Here is a 12768-nt window from a genome sequence, read left to right as displayed (position 1 = left end):
ATTCTTAACTGGAGTAGAGAAATGTCTACATACTTGGGCAAGCTTCTTGTAAGGTAACTCTAATAATTCCAGAGAATCAATCACTGCTTCAGAGCGTTAAGAGTTTGAATAAAATGATCCAGGTTCTTCCTTGAAAACATTATGCTAAGTGAAAGAAGCTAGACACAAAAGGTCACATATAGGCAAATCTATCGAGACAGAAAGTATCAATACATTAGTGATTGCTAAGGGCTGTGGGGATGGAAGTGTAGAAGTAATAAAATGTCCTAGAATTAGATAGTGGTGATGACTGCACACCCTTGTGAAAACTAAAAAGCAATAAATTGTATAGATTAGAAATCAGCAAAACCCAGCAAAAATGGTGAATTTCATGATATGTGAATTTTATTTCAATTTTTTAAGAATTGGAGGAAATCAATAGTGATGGAATTTCCCAACAGCTGGGAAGAAAGTCAGTAAAACGGTACCTGTGGAACTGATTACCTGTCATTAGATTTAAGGGCATTAAGATATGGGCTTCCCTGGTGGCACAGTGGTTGAGAGTCCACCTGCCGATGCAGGGGACACAGGTTCGTGCCCCGGTCCGGGAAGATCCCACATGCTGCAGAGCGGCTGGGCCCGTGAGCCATGGCCGCTGAGCCTGTGCGTCCGGAGCTGTGCTCCGCAACGGGAGAGGCCACGACAGTGAGAGGCCCGCGTACCGCAAAAAAAAAAAGATAAACTTTTTCCTTCTCAAAAAAAAAAACCCAAAAACAAAACACAAACATAGGTTACTGGCCAAGTTGCCCTTTTCTGACTTTAGCTGAATTATCAATACTTAACCACTTGGAACACAGAGAAACTTGCCCTAAAGAACTGCTATAAGAGATTTCATTCTTTTAAATTCAGCAACACTGATTTTTTTAAGGGGTGGAGTAGAATAAGCTACTCTACTACAAAAAGGAAAGAAGTTACTTAGAGTCTCTTACCTATTGGAGGTGCTTGGTATCGATCCACTGTTTTTCTTTGTCTCAAATTATATGGCCTATCATTTTCTTCTCCTTCTGCCTCTTCAACCTCAATATCTCCATCTTCCTCTTGAGATTCTAGTTTCACACACACACACACACACACACACACAAAATAAAATACTGTTTTAATCCACAAGGATTGGTCCACTCTAGAACTGAATATTTATATTTTTATTTTATTCTTTCTGCACAAGTTAGCTTTAAAAATGTCAACATTGTATGATACAGCATAAATCAATACAATTAAAAATGAACCCTGATGGGGACTTCCCTGGTGGCACAGTGATTAAGAATCCACCTGCCAATGGAGGGGACACGGGTTCAATCCCTGGTCCAGGAAGAGATCCCGCATGCCGCAGGGCAACTAAGCCCCTGTGCCACAACTACCAAGCCTGTACTCTAGAGCCTGCGAGCCACAACTACTGAGCCCTCGCACCACAACTACTGAAGCCCGCACGCCTAGAGCCCAGAGCCCATGCTCCACAATAAGAGAAGCCACCTTAATGAGGGGCCTACGCACTGCAACAAAGAGTGGTCCCAGCTCACCACAGCTAGAGGGGGCCTGCATGCAGCAACGAAGACCCAACGCAGCCAAAAAAATAATAATAATAATAAACATTTAAAAAAACTTAGAGTAAGCTTTCAGATGTCATGAGTAAACTGTAAAGTCCTTTGCATTTTTAGTTTCTTATTTCACTGGGCATGGCTGACAGTTTTAACATTTTTTTCAATGTCTTAATATGATTGTGTTATAGTGACAATTCCTGTGGTTAAAAAGTTAATCATAAAGTACATTGCATTTGAGGACCATAAGCTTATAAAGTTTCACCAGACTTTTATTTTAAACTATAAATAGATGTCACATTATAGCTATAGCCAAACTGTTTTGTTTTTTTTTTTTTTTTAATTTATATTTTTGGGCCACGCTGGGCAGCATGTGGAATCTTAGTTCCCCCACCAGGGATTGAACCCATGCCCCCTGCATTGGAAACACAGAGTCTTAACCACTAGACTGCCAGGGAAGTCCCCCAAACCACATTTTAAAAATAAACTTTTAGAATTTATGTACATTATAATTTACTTTTTTTTATTTATTTATTTATTTTAAAATTTAGTTTTGGCTGCGTTGGGTCTTCATTGCTGCGTGCGGGCTTTCTCTAGTTGTGGTGAGCAGGGGCTACTCTTTGTTGTGGTGCACAGGCTTCTCATTGTGGTGGCTTCTCCTGTTGTGGAACACGGGCTCTAGGCATGCTGGCTTCAGTAGTTGTGGCTCGAAGGCTCTAGAGCGCAGGCTCAGTTGCTCCACGGCATGTGGGATCTTCCCAGACCAGAGATCTAACCTGCGTCCCTGCCGTGGCTGGTGGATTCTTAACCACTGCACCACCAGGGAAGTCCTGTAATTTATTTTTTAAATGTATAGCTAGGTGAATTATCATAAAGTGATCACTCATGTCAAGGCATAAACTATTACCAATACCCCAGAAATCTACTTTATGGTCTCTCCCAATCCCTGCCTGAATTTTTCTACCAAAATGACTAATCTGTGTTTACCTGTTGTCAATAGGCCTAACAAATCATTATACTGCCAACAAAAATTGCTCTTGCTGTAAGATAAGTAATTATCTTTTAAGCATTTTTTTTGAACTATCAAGTAGTATGTGAATATTGACCTTATTCAGTGGTTAATTGGGCATTGAATGAAGTGTGCTGTAATAAAGTTTTGAGTCATCCTATTATTGCTTTGTATGACCAAAAAGGTAGTAAAAAAGATTGAAAGGTCATAGGTAAATCAGGAGCTCAAATATGATCATATTGATATATTTAGCAGAGAACTAATATTTTTAAGAAAGGCATTTTCTTTTACATCTGTCGTTTTTTTAAATTAATTAATTAATTAAATTTGGGCTGCGTTGGGTCTTCGTTGCTGCACGTGGGCTTTCTCTAGTTGCGGTGAACGGGGTCTACTCTGGAGCACGGGCTCCAGACACGCAGGCCTCAGTAGTTGTGGCGCATGGGCTTAGTTGCTCCACGGCATGTGGGATCCTCCCAGGCCAGGGCTCGAACCCGTGTCCCCTGCATTGGCAGGCGATTCCCAACCACTGCGCCACCAGGGAAGCCCTTAAATGTTTACTATTAAGTTATAGAGAAAATCAGCAAATACAGTATTACTTAACTAAATAACACTATAAATCACTTGCACCCAAATAAGTTTCCTTAAACCTTCAAAAAAATTACTTTTTGGAAAAAAACCTTGCATTATTTATTATGGGAAGAAATTCTATACATGGCAAATCTACTCTGGGAAATCTACAAAGATGTTCAGTTAAAGATAAGGCAAAAATCACATTATAAATCTGTCTCACCTATACTGATTTTCTCCAAAGGAAGCAATATAGAGGTTCTAGCTGTAACAACAATACTATCTGCTCAATAAAATACCTTCATTAGAAATATCACCTCATCAAAACTTGCTAATAATATATTAATTACAGAACTTGAGAAATAAACCCATTCTTCTCCATCTAAGCTACACAAATAGAACTAATAAGATTCCCTGGTGAAATACAACTACGTTGCATTTACAGTACACCAAATCTTCTGAAAATCCATTTTAATAAAGAAGGTTAACACCTACAGAATTAAATCTTATGGATGCACTCACTGGTCATCAATTTATAATCCTTGGGGCAAACGTGCTTTCATCTGTTCCCAGCTCCAGCCCGACAAATCCAGTCAGGATTCATCAATTCAAAACCCAGACAGGCCTCAGAAAAGAGCAGTACAACTCCCTCCACTAATTCTGGCTGTCTCTCTTTACTGTACCATTTACTACTCCTCTGTCCATAACTAAATTTGAGACCCAAATAATCCAGGATTTAGAGGCTATGGATAGAAGGTGGTTATGGACAGAGACTTTCAGTTAGAACGTACCTAAATACAAAAGAGGCCTCACCTAACACGCAAATCAGCCCATGGCAAATGCTACACCAGATTAGGTCACTTAAGGACTACCAATAGCTACTAATAAGATATATTACATAACAATGCATAGTGTACAGCAAAGGCATTTTTCCAAATGAAGAAAATGAATACTCAGAAATGCCAATGGAATAAAAATTATTCCAAATTATGTAACACAGACCTCTAAAGCCAAAAATCACCCATCCAGCAATATTACACATATATTACTTGTACATATTTTCTTCCCTCCCACCTGAACTTTGTAGTATTTATTTCATAAGGTGCTTTCACAAACCTTCTTCTTCACCCTCAGTAGAGACTTCATGATGATTTTGTATCCCATAACTATTTCTTCTCAGTGACTTTCTTCGCCTTTTCACTCTTGAATACATATCCATGTTTTCCTTTTAAAGAGAGAAATCTGTCAAATATTAACATGAATTTTATTCCCAGCTATAAATATCATTAACCCAATGGGACATGCCCATTCAATAAAATTTACTGAGGACCTATTTGCAAGGCAAAGATTCATGAAAATGGACCTTACTGAATTCAATACATGTAAGAAACAAGAGGAAAAACAAATAAAACTTATAAAATATTTGAAAATGTAAAACTACAATGCCATGGACATACTTTCTCCCTTAAGCAAATTACAGCCTAGTAGGATAAAACAAGTCAAGTCACAGGTAACTATAAAAGAAAGTAGAGGGCTTCCCTGGTGGCGCAGCGGTTAAGAATCCGCCTGCCAATGCAGGAGACATGGGTTCGAGCCCTGGTCCAGGAAGATCCCACGTGCCACAAAGCAGCCAAGCCTGTGCACCACAACTATTGAGCCTGCGCTCTAGACCCCACGAGCCACGACTGCTGAGCCCACGTGCCTAGAGCCCGTGCTCCACAACAAGAGAAGCCACCACAACGAGAAGCCTGCGCGCCGCAACGAAGACTCAACACAGCTGAAAATAAATAAATAAATAAATAAAATTTATAAAAAGTAATAATAAAATAAACTAGAACAAGTTTAATGCCATAAAGAAAGGTACATGGGCATTCCCTGGTGGCCTAGTGGTTAGGATTCTGGGCTTTCACTGCTGTGCTCAGGGTTCAATCCCTGGTCAGGGAACTGAGATCCCACAAGCAAAAGGTACATAAGAGTCTAGAATTCAAAAAGATTAATGTGCCCCTGCCGGCCGTGTTTGGGGGAGGAGGGGAGGAAGCATCTGAAAAGAGCCTTAAAACAAAGGTAGAACTGCATCAGGCCTTAACCAGAAGTATTAACAGGAGTAAAAGATAGGAGAATAAGAATGATTCATTTATATTTGGGCAATGGTATGTGAGAAAATAAAGTTGAAACCAGATTATGAAGGTCAAGGTGTTTTTAATTAATCCAGTACACATTAAAAAACCATTAAAGGGACTTCCTTGTTGGTCCAATGGTTAGGACTCTGCCCTCCCAATGCAGAGGGCACGGGTTCAATCCCTGGTGGGGAACTAAGATCCCACGTGCCGCACAGTGCCGAAAAAAAAAAAAAAAAGACCATTAAAGGTTCCGATGAGAAAAGTGACAGAATCAGAGGTGGACTTTAAGATGACCCTCTGCAGAAGTGTAGAGGGTCTTTTGGGGAAGGTTGTGGCAAGGGGGGTAAGGATAAAAGAAGAAAGAAAACAATAAAATCCCAGATTAAACTGGAAACGAAGAAGGAACAATTCTGTTAATTCAAGAAAATCCAAATGCTGCTCTCTCTCTCTCTCAATTCCTCAGTCCAAACAAAAACTACGTGCGAAGGTTGTTAAAGTTAATATACTCACAAATTCTGTATCTGTCCACATTCGAAGCCGTTCTACTTCTCCTGATCGACGATTCCTTCTAATGTTTATATTGTCCATTTCCTGTAGTACAGCTTCAGCAGTACTACAATTATATAATAAAACTAGGGTTTAGACAACCATGGAATCAAACACTGTGTCATACATGTAAAAGAGCTCTTCGTCAACGCATAATTAAATCCTGATATGTAACTGTACCTAACATCCCAATTAATATGTTTCTGAACTGGCATCCACCAGAAGATAATGCCCCCAAAACAGATGGAAACGGAATTCTCTGGTGGTCCAGTGGGTATGACTCAGCACTTTCACTGCTGGGGCCCAGGTTCAATCCCTGGATGGGGAACTAAGATCCCACAAGCCATGCAGCACAGCCAAAAAAGAAAAAAAGATGGAATCAGGACATCTTCTGCCTTAATATAATAAAACTTACAAATATAAGACCTTTGTTTATAAGTCTCCAAATATTTAAATTCATAAGGCTACTACAAATAACTGACTACCAGACCTAAGGCACTGAAAAAAAATTCAAATCTTTTTACTTGAAGATGGTGTTAAAAATTGTATAGAAAAAAGGATTTGTAAAAAGTTTAAAGCTAATATAAGGTTAACTTTATAGATACTTTTAGAAATTAGAGGACACTGACATCCACAAAATATATGGTAACATTGGCACATTTTATGTTTTAAACACACACATAGCCCAGATACTGATCTAAGTACTTACCGAATAATAACTAATTTTGACACTACCACTATAGAATATAATTTCTTCTCATTTCAAATAGCAATTACACTGACCTCACTTCTCCAGGCTACTGCAGTGATTAAGGAGGATGATTTATTAGCTGAGAAGAATAAAGTTTCATTGCATGTAGACACTGAACAGTCAGCTAGGCTACATCCAACATGAGCAGTCTCAAAAGACTTTCAATTCAGAATCTTGACTAAGTAAAACTATGCCTACTATATATCAATAATGAAACTTAATGCTGCTTGAAAATTGTCAAAAACACAAATGTTAAATGAGCAAATATTAAAGGACTATAGTAGTGAAGTTAAAATAAAATTACTTTTTATATTATCTATGCACAAGAGCTTTAAAAAGTATGAGAAAAAATGAGCTATCACATAAATTGTATTAAATCTAATAAAGTAACCAGAAACTGACAATCATTGCTAGCCATGGTTAATTCAAATTAAGTTTTTAAATAATTGTATTGATTGCTAAGTCAGTGCTTAAGTTACTTTTTAAAACATAACTGGCTTAAAAAAACCAACAGTTCCATGAAACTGCTGACTGCAAAAGCATTCATACCTATTTACTAGTTGATCAAATAACAAACTCTGGTTCACGCTTTCAAATCTGTTTTTCCTGGAACGACAACTTTTTCTGACTTCCATGTCACCATTTATACAAGAAAGGTCCCCATCTCCCTTCTTTTCGCCTCGAAGGGGATGGCTTCGAAGGGCTACAAGAAGAGAGAAATTTCCATTTCAAAGTATAGAGTATAAAAAGAAAGAAAAAAAATCAAAAATTACTTTTAAAAGACTATAAAAAGCTTACTATAACCTCTTAAATGGCTTTAATATCCAAAATCTAAAATTTCTATAACTGTTTACAATCTGCTATAATAATTTAAATTATTTCAGTTGTACTGATTTCTCAGTGTTTAACAATTACATATTTACCATGACTGAAATCCAGTCACTTCCAACAGTATACTTAGCATACTAGTAAATTACGCTATTTTACCCCACTTTAATACTCTTAACAACATTATAAGAATTTCAATACTAACCAGTTTCATAACAGAATACTCACATAAGCTACTATGTCCGTTTGGTAATGTAGCACCAGGCTGAGAAGTTAACCTAGAACACAATTATATTTAATATGCAAACACATCAACATTCATTTAAAGAAGCAAGAAATGCAAATACTGGTGGAATCATTTTAATCTTTAAAATGTCAGTAATGTAATATTACTTTTTTAAGAGTAAAGACATTTTTTACCCTAAAACTTATAATATACCAATTAATAAAATATACTAGCTAAGAGTCGTTTCATTACTTCAAGAAAAGTTTTAATAACAGATTACAAACTGAACTTACTGTCTTCAACTCTATAAATTAAAATCCAATGAAAAGGCTTAAGCTTAATATGTATCATAAAGTTAGCTGACGCCATAAGTAACAATGGTCACAGACATTTACTATGGGTTTTTGTTGAGAACATAAAATTCAAACAATGACAAAGTTATTCAAATGATAAACTGTAAGACGAAAAAAGTATTTGAACACCAACACCACTTAATAATTTCCTCAAAGTATTATATTACACATTCTAAACTAATAAATGAAAATTTAGCTAATTTCTCAAAATCTATTGCACAACTCTCCCTTTTGGTGGAGGAACAGAAATGTTAAGTCGCTAGAAAGATACTTAAAGGGTCATTAAAACATGAAGACTTATGAAAAGTCACAGTACGCCTTACTATAATTAGAAATTCAAAACCAAAAGCTAAATTGTTACATAGTAAAAGAGCTATCAATTTAAACTTACTAGAGTATTTTTTGAAATATCCAACAATTATCATTTTCAAGGAGTAAAAAAGGGGGGAGAGAGGACATTCAAAAAACAGTACATATGACTGTCATCCGCTTATCTATGTGGTTTGCACAACATTTTTTAACTAAAATATTCTAACATTTTTGGTTATTCCAGCATTCTTCATGTAAAATTATAAATGTTATAAATATTAATTATAAATGCCCCTGTCTAATAAAGGACACAGATAGGATGACTCAAGGTATGAACAAAAACTATTCTGTGCCTTCAGACTATCAAAAACACAAAATAAAAAACACCATCTCGGGCTTCCCTGGTGGCGCAATGGTTGAGAGTCCGCCTGTCGATGCAGGGGACATGGGTTCATGCCCTGGTCCGGGAAGATCCCACATGCCGCGAAGCGGCAGGGCCCGTGAGCCATGGCCGGCCGCTGAGCCTGCGCGTCCGGAGCCTGTGCTCCGCAACGGGAGAGGCCACAGCAGTGAGAGGCCCGTGTACCACAAAAAAAATATAAATAAATAAACTCCATCCCTCCTTTCCCCATAAAAACAACATAACCATCTTGTTCTAATATACTACCTCTTAGAAAGTATTTCATTTTTAGCACCTTTATATACAAATACACAATCCTCCTGGTATATGAGTTTGACTATAAAGTAATAGAATTGATGTGTTAACAGGTCATTCCTTAGGAGATTATACATGTGGAATTCCCTAGAATCACTCTTAAAATCCACTTAAAACCACATAGAAAAATAATAAATTTAGTTTGGCTTTGGACCCAATATAACATTAACTCAGTTTAATCACTTAATTCACAAGTCTTGGCTCCATATGAATTTTAGCTGTACGTAAGACCAAATGGTTGGAATTTTACACACTTAAATTATTCAAAAGAGTTCGTGCCCCGGTCCGCGAAGATCCCACATGCCGGGGAGCGGCTGGGCCCGTGAGCCATGGCCACTGAGCCTGCGCGTCCGGAGCCTGTGCTCCGCAACGGGAGAGGCCACAACAGTGAGAGGCTCGCATACCGCAAAAAATAAAAAAATTAAAAAAAGAAGACAGTGCTTAATTGGCTTTTATTTCATTGCTAATGAAAGATCTATTTTAAGGTGGGGGGAGAAACAAACTTGTTCTTCAATCAATCCAATTACCAATTATAGTTTATTGTCATCATTTTACAATTATCATTTCTCTGTATAAAAATGAGAAAAAGAAGGAGATAGAATATGAAATACTTGGGTATAAAAATAGAGAATATTGGGATTTTAAGGGTTGGTCTGCCTATACAATAAAGGTGCCTAAAAAGTCTCTTAAATCAAGGTTGCCAAAAATTAATCACTTAAAATGTAACCAGGTGGGTTCACTGCTTAAATTAATCCTCTAATAAATCCTTTATGATTATGAAGTCTCCTTTATTTTTAAAAGAGGCTGCGACAAAAATAAACTCAAAATGGATTAAAGGCCTAAATGTAAGGCCAGACACTATAAAACTCTTAGAGGAAAACACAGGCAGAACACTCTGTGACATAAATCACAGCAAGATCCTTTTTGACCCACCTCCTAGAGAAATGGAAATAAAAACAAAAATAAACAAATGAGACCTAATGAAACTTCAAAGCTTTTGCACAGCAAAGGAAACCATAAACAAGACAAAAAGACAACCCTCAGAATGGGAGAAAATATTTGCAAACGAATCAACAGACAAAGGATTAATCTCCAAAATATACAAGCAGCTCATGCAACTCAATAACAAAAAAAACAAACAACCCAATCCAAAAATGGGCAGAAGACCTAAACAGACATTTCTCCAAAGAAGGTATACAGTTTGCCAACAAACACATGAAAGAGTGCTCAACATCATTAATCATTAGAGAAATGCAAATCAAAACTACAATGAGGTATCACCTCACACCAGTCAGAATGGCCATCAACTAAAAATCTACAAACAATAAATGCTGGAGAGGGTGTGGAGAAAAGGGAACCCTATTGCATGTAAATGATACAGCCACTATGGAGAACAGTATGGAAGTTCCTTAAAAAACTAAAAATAGAACTACCATATGACCCAGCAATCCCACTACTGGGCATACCCTGAGAAAACCATAATTCATAAAGAGCCATGTACCACAATCTTCATTGCAGCCCTATTTACAGTAGCCAGGACATGGAAGCAACCTAAGTGTCCAACAACAGATGAATGGATAAAGAAGATGTGGCACATATATACAATGGAATATTACTCAGCTATAAAAAGAAATGAAACTGAGTTATTTGTAGTGAGGTGGATGGACCTAGAGACTGTCAAACAGAGTGAAGTTAAGTCAGAAAGAGAAAAAAAAATACCATATGCTAACACATATATATGGAATCTAAAAAAAAAAAAGGTCATGAAGAACCTAGGGACAGGACGGAAATAAAGGCGCAGACCTACTAAGAGAATGGACTTGAGGACAGGGGGAAGGGGAAGGGTAAGCTGGGACAAACAGAGAGTGGCACGGACATATATACACTACCAAATGTAAAATCGATAGCTAGTGGGAAGCAGCCGCATAGCGCACAGAGAGATCAGCTTGGTGCTCTGTGACCACCTAGAGGGGTGGGATAGGGAGAGTGGGAGGGAGGGAGATGCAAGAGGGAGGAGACATGGGGATATATGTATATGTATAGCTGATTCACTTTGTTATAAAGCAGAAAGTAACACACCACTGTAAAGCAATTATACTCCAATAAAGATGTTAAAAAGGGGGGGGGAAGGGGGTGTGGGTGTGGGATATTTCCCTATATCTCTGTATCCTAAATTTTTTAAATGGAGACAGTATCACTCTGCATTAGATAATTATTACATTAAAAGTTTCTAGGGCTTCCCTGGTGGTGCAGTGGTTGAGAGTCCGCCTGCCGATGCAGGGGACACGGGTTCGTGCCCCAGTCCGGGAAGATCCCACATGCCACGGAGCAGCTAGGCCCGTGAGCCATGGCTGCTAAGCCTGCGCGTCCGGAGCCTGTGCTCCGCAACGGGAGAGGCCACAACAGTAAGAGGCCCACGTAACGGGGAAAAAAAAAAAAAAAGTTTCTACACCTTTATGTGAAGCACACTGCAAATGCAATATCAGACTCAAAAATCATTACTTATTCTCCCTTTCCCACATAAACCCAAGGCATTCAATGATTTATGAGAATTTTAAACCTCAATTCAGCAAAATCAATCATTTGAAAAGACTTTAACCACTACCAGCCTTCATTCTAATGAGCCTCATCAGTGGTGATTACATTTCTGCCTCACCTCACTACTCCCTCATCATCTGACCACAAAACAAAATTTTCGGGACTTCCCTGGCAGCACAGTGGTTAAGAATCCGCCTGCCGATGCAAGGGACACGGGTTCGAGCCCTGGTACAGGAAGAACCCACATGCCGTGAAGCAACTAAGCCCGTGCACCACAGCTACGGAGACCGCACTCCAGAGCCCACAAGCCACAACTACTAGCTTGCATGCCACAACTACTGAGCCCGCGTGCCTAGAGCCCATGCTCCACAACAAGAGAATCCACCACAATGAGAAGCCCACACACTGCAACGAAGAGTAGCCCCCGGTTGCCGCAACTAGACAAAGGCCACACACAGCAATGAAGACCAAACGCAGCCAAAAACAAATTAATAAATTTTTTTAAAAAACACATAAATAAATAAGTTATTTCACCAATCAACAGTAGTTTCTTTAAAGAATTTAGTGGTTGTTGGGCTTCCATGGTGGCGCAGTGATTAAGAATCCAATGCAAGAGACACAGGTTTGAGGCCAGGTCCAGGAAGATCCCACATGTCACGGAGCAACTAAGCCCGTGCGCCACAACTACTGAGCCTGCACTCTAGAGTCTGCGAGCCACAACTACTTAGCCCGTGTGCCACAACTAGTGAAGCCCGTGTGCCTAGAGCCCGTGCTCCACAACAAGAGAAGCCACCGCAATGAGAAGCCCGTGCACCGCAATGAAGAGTAGGCCCCGCTCGCTGCAACTAGAGAAAGCCCCGCACGCAGCAACGAAGACCCAACGCCGTAAATAAATAAATAAACTAACTAAATAAATAAATAACTTGTTTAAAAAAAAGAATATAGTGGTTGTTAACAAAGTTCTTTAGGATTCATTATTTTTCATAGGTAATACTAATTTTTATCTATATTCAATTTTCCTCCAATGAACTGTATTTTAACAAATTATTTTTGTGAAAGAACTTTTGTGAAAGTCATTTTACCTTAGATGCTCTTAAGACTTTAGAGTACCAAAATAAAGGAATTAGGGTTCTCAGGTTCATGACATAAAAATTAATACAAGCCTTCAAATAAATCCTGATTTTTGTATTTATACTATCTCAAAATCTAAAATATCTTTAACTACAAGTTTC

General features: G+C 38.3%; 1 protein-coding gene across 1 annotated transcript in view; it reads right to left on the bottom strand.

Annotated features, from left to right (window-relative positions):
* ATAD2B (ATPase family AAA domain containing 2B) overlaps window positions 1-12768 on the bottom strand; it is a 153328-nt gene that overhangs the window by 117426 nt on the left and 23134 nt on the right. The window contains exons 3-7 of the mRNA XM_029231486.1: window positions 7624-7673; window positions 7117-7270; window positions 5781-5883; window positions 4267-4375; window positions 969-1085 (exon numbers count right to left, since the gene is read on the bottom strand). Of these exons, the coding sequence (XP_029087319.1) occupies window positions 969-1085; window positions 4267-4375; window positions 5781-5883; window positions 7117-7270; window positions 7624-7673 (533 nt within the window). The remainder of the gene's footprint in view (window positions 1-968; window positions 1086-4266; window positions 4376-5780; window positions 5884-7116; window positions 7271-7623; window positions 7674-12768) is intronic.

Source organism: Monodon monoceros, unplaced genomic scaffold (genome assembly GCF_005190385.1).
Source record: "Monodon monoceros isolate NGI ecotype Baffin Bay Population unplaced genomic scaffold, NGI_Narwhal_1 Super_Scaffold_19, whole genome shotgun sequence".
Taxonomy (NCBI): domain Eukaryota; kingdom Metazoa; phylum Chordata; class Mammalia; order Artiodactyla; family Monodontidae; genus Monodon; species Monodon monoceros.
Note: the sequence above shows the minus strand (reverse complement) of the source record. Positions and strands in the feature narration are given on the sequence as shown.